Here is a 3,108-nt window from a genome sequence, read left to right as displayed (position 1 = left end):
AGAACGTTTTATCATTTAATACACCTGCCTTCTCTTACATCAGAGAAACACCTGAGCTTGGAATCCGAGCAGATACCCACCTAAATTTCCGTACTCTTTATTCCTTTTCAAGTTACTAACTTGATCGTCGGAGGCGGAGCACCACCCAACAGGTGTCTCCGTTTGTTTTGCAGGTACAGCTCATCCCGGATCAGTCTTCGTGTTGTAACTCTCCCGAGGGACAAAAACACCCAAAACAATTATATTTGTAACGGACAAAATACTGCACGTTACGAATAATATACTATTTATAACGGGCATCATGTGCCCGTTACCAATGATTGGTCCAGGCGTCCAGCTGATGAGATGATCCCATTAGTTACTTAGGTTTTCACACATCTCCTCAGCCGTCACTCCCCTCTCTTTCTCTCTCCTCAGAAATCATTCTCTAACTTTCTCTTTCACTCACTCACTCTCTTTCTCTCTCCTCTTTAGAACTCACTGTCTTTCTCTTTCCTGAAGATTCATTCTCTTTTACTCTCTTTACCACCTCTCCTTACCTCCATATTCTCTTTCCTCTTGATTATGCGTTTTTTTTAAATTTATGTTTTGTTTTTGCTACTAGATTTGTAGCAATTAGATTCAAATTGGTAGAATTTTTTGGTTTTATAATTAGATTTTAATCTGATTTTTATTTGAATGATTTTTGCTAGTTTATTGTTGAAAACCAAGCGGAGGAAGTGAAATAAGAGGCGAAAAAGAGGAAGAATTCACTAACGAAAACGGATAAATCAAAGGTTAGATCGTTGGAAACCACCGCTTACAAGGATATATTGGTTCTTAGATCTTATTTCTTTTAATTTTTTGTTACTTGTTACCCTTTTTTTTCAAGTTCTATGATTTTTCTTGATTTTTAAATTATTTTTGGGAATTTTGTTTTTATTTCTTGGAAAATCGATTTAAATGACTTAGTTTTGGGAATTTTTCCGCTTCTCTTTCGTTCTTCACATTTCGAAAATTCAACCCTTTCAATTCTCAATCTGCAACTTCAGAGAATTCAACAATGGCGGCTTCAATCAATCAATTAGGGTTTGTAATTTTCGCTATGATTCTTGTTTCATGTTCAATCTCAGCAATGGGGGATTCGGAATCAGCTTTTATTGTAGCTCACAAGAAGACTACCCTTACAAACCTCAGCAATGGCGTCGAACGTATCTCCATTTTTATCGACCTCTACAATTGTGGATCTTTGTATGCGTTTTCTCTTTTCTATTGATTCTGCATTTTCTGCTATGATTTTAGATCTTGTTTGCGTTTGAATTTCCATTTTTATGAATTTCATAATTGAATTTTGTTTTCTGTGTTTGATGTTTTTTGTTTGCATGTTGATTTAGAGGAAGTAATAGTGTAGGAAATGAATTTCGGTTTCAATTGTGTATTATAATCTTAAATTATCCGCTCCTGTTTGATTTTGTGAGTTTGCTGTTTGAGAAATACTGTAGTTTATTTGTAAGGTTGAATTGCTGTTATTAATCCTTTGTTTTAGGAGATTTGCTGATGTTGGTGTGGATCCTTCTATTATGGGGTTTGGCCCAGCTTTTGCCATTCCTGCTGCTGTGAAATCTGTCGGGCTAAAGCTTAATGATATCAATCTATTTGAGATAAATGAGGTTAGCACTCTGAACAAGCTGCCTCATATTTTGAGTTGGTGACTTCAACACCATTTCTCAAATTTGTAACATCCATTTTCAATGCAGGACTTTGCATCTCAGTATGTTTACTATTGTAAAAAGCTGAACCTCGATCCAGCGAAAGTTAATGTTAATGGGGGAGCAATAGCCCTTGGACATCCCTTGGGAGCTACAGGTATGCATTTTGGATTTACTAGAGAAAATGCTTATTGAGTGAGTTAGGCTCTGTTTGGGGAGGGGGGATTTATATAAGTAAAAATCAGTTATACATTGTAAAACTTGGTTATCAGCAGAAATCTAAATCTGATTTCAGTGTGTGAAATTAGTTTTAATCTGTTAAAATAAGGTAGACAATAACAAAGCCTTGTTGATTAGTGTATTGTTGTACTCAATTCCTACTTTGCTCTTTTTTTAGGTGTCTGGTGTGTAGCTACTTTACTTAATGAGATGAAAAGCCGAGGAAGAGATTGTCGTTTTGGAGTCATTTCCATGTGCATACTAGCTCATGCAGTAATTCATTTATGAGTGCTAGCGGAAGGAAATAAATTCATGGACGATAAACCCTAAAACCCATAAAATAGGACAAACCCTGAATTACCAAAGTGTAAGATATATTGCCTTTGTATCTTTCTGGTTACATAAGTATTATTTACTTTCATTGATGTGTCTTTCTTGTTATTTGAAGAATAAGCTTTCCTCAATTGTGAAAAGATCTAAGAATTTCACCCAAATAAAAGGTTCATTGCTATAGTAGGATCTATCAGGCACCTTATAATTCTCTTTTTCCCCGTAATGTGTGTGTGTTTGTTGTAAGTCAGAATTGACTATCTTTAATATTGATTCATTTATGTGAAATCAACAGGAAAGCTAAGGTAAACACCAAAAGCTCACAACCATGGCAGAATCCATTGTTGCATCAGTTGTCCAGTGGATTGGTTCTATATTGATTCAAGAGGCCAATATATTATTCGATGTTGCAGATCAAGTACGGGGCCTTCAGCAAGAGATTGAACTGATGCAGCAACAGCTTTGGCCTAAGAAGAATCAATGAAGTAGAAGGTTTGGACTAAGAAGATCATTGAAAAGTTAAATATCTTTGGACTAAGAAGAATCAATGTAGCAGAAGGTTTTTAGTTTTAATTATTTAGGCAATAATAAATGTTTTTTTTTTTGCTCATTGTATAAATATGAAGTACTATTTTTATCTCAATTAATTAATAAAATAATTGTGCTATAAGCTAGCTAATCCAGCACAGCAACATGTGCTAGATTTTTTTTAAAATTGGGTAACACACTATTTGTAACGGGTAGTTGAAATTCCCGTTACAAATAACTTGTTATTTGTAACGGGCACTTGAAATGTCCGTTACGAATAACGGGTTATTCGTAACAGACATTGAAATGTCCGTTAAGAATAATGGGTTATTCGTAACGGACA

General features: G+C 35.0%; 1 protein-coding gene across 3 annotated transcripts; it reads left to right on the top strand.

Annotated features, from left to right (window-relative positions):
• The first annotated feature begins 331 nt into the window (after positions 1–331).
• On the top strand, positions 332–2,880 carry LOC145627048 (3-ketoacyl CoA thiolase 1, peroxisomal-like). Of its 3 annotated transcripts, XM_081679452.1 has the most exons (6): positions 332–776; positions 1,113–1,230; positions 1,526–1,649; positions 1,737–1,845; positions 2,086–2,168; positions 2,532–2,880. In XM_081679452.1, exons 2-6 carry the CDS (start codon positions 1,115–1,117, stop codon positions 2,544–2,546), a joined length of 447 nt encoding a protein of 148 aa, XP_081535578.1. In that variant the 5' UTR covers positions 332–776; positions 1,113–1,114; the 3' UTR covers positions 2,547–2,880. The 3 variants fall into 3 exon arrangements, with proteins under 3 accessions (XP_081535578.1, XP_081535577.1, XP_081535579.1); XM_081679451.1 differs by lacking the exon at positions 332–776 and having other exon boundaries at positions 783–1,230; XM_081679453.1 differs by lacking the exons at positions 332–776; positions 2,086–2,168 and having other exon boundaries at positions 783–1,230; positions 2,533–2,880.
• Positions 2,881–3,108: the final 228 nt, after the last annotated feature.

The sequence above is a fragment of the Chenopodium album genome, chromosome 4 (genome assembly GCF_948465745.1).
Source record: "Chenopodium album chromosome 4, dcCheAlbu1.1, whole genome shotgun sequence".
Classification (NCBI taxonomy): domain Eukaryota; kingdom Viridiplantae; phylum Streptophyta; class Magnoliopsida; order Caryophyllales; family Amaranthaceae; genus Chenopodium; species Chenopodium album.
Note: the sequence above shows the minus strand (reverse complement) of the source record. Positions and strands in the feature narration are given on the sequence as shown.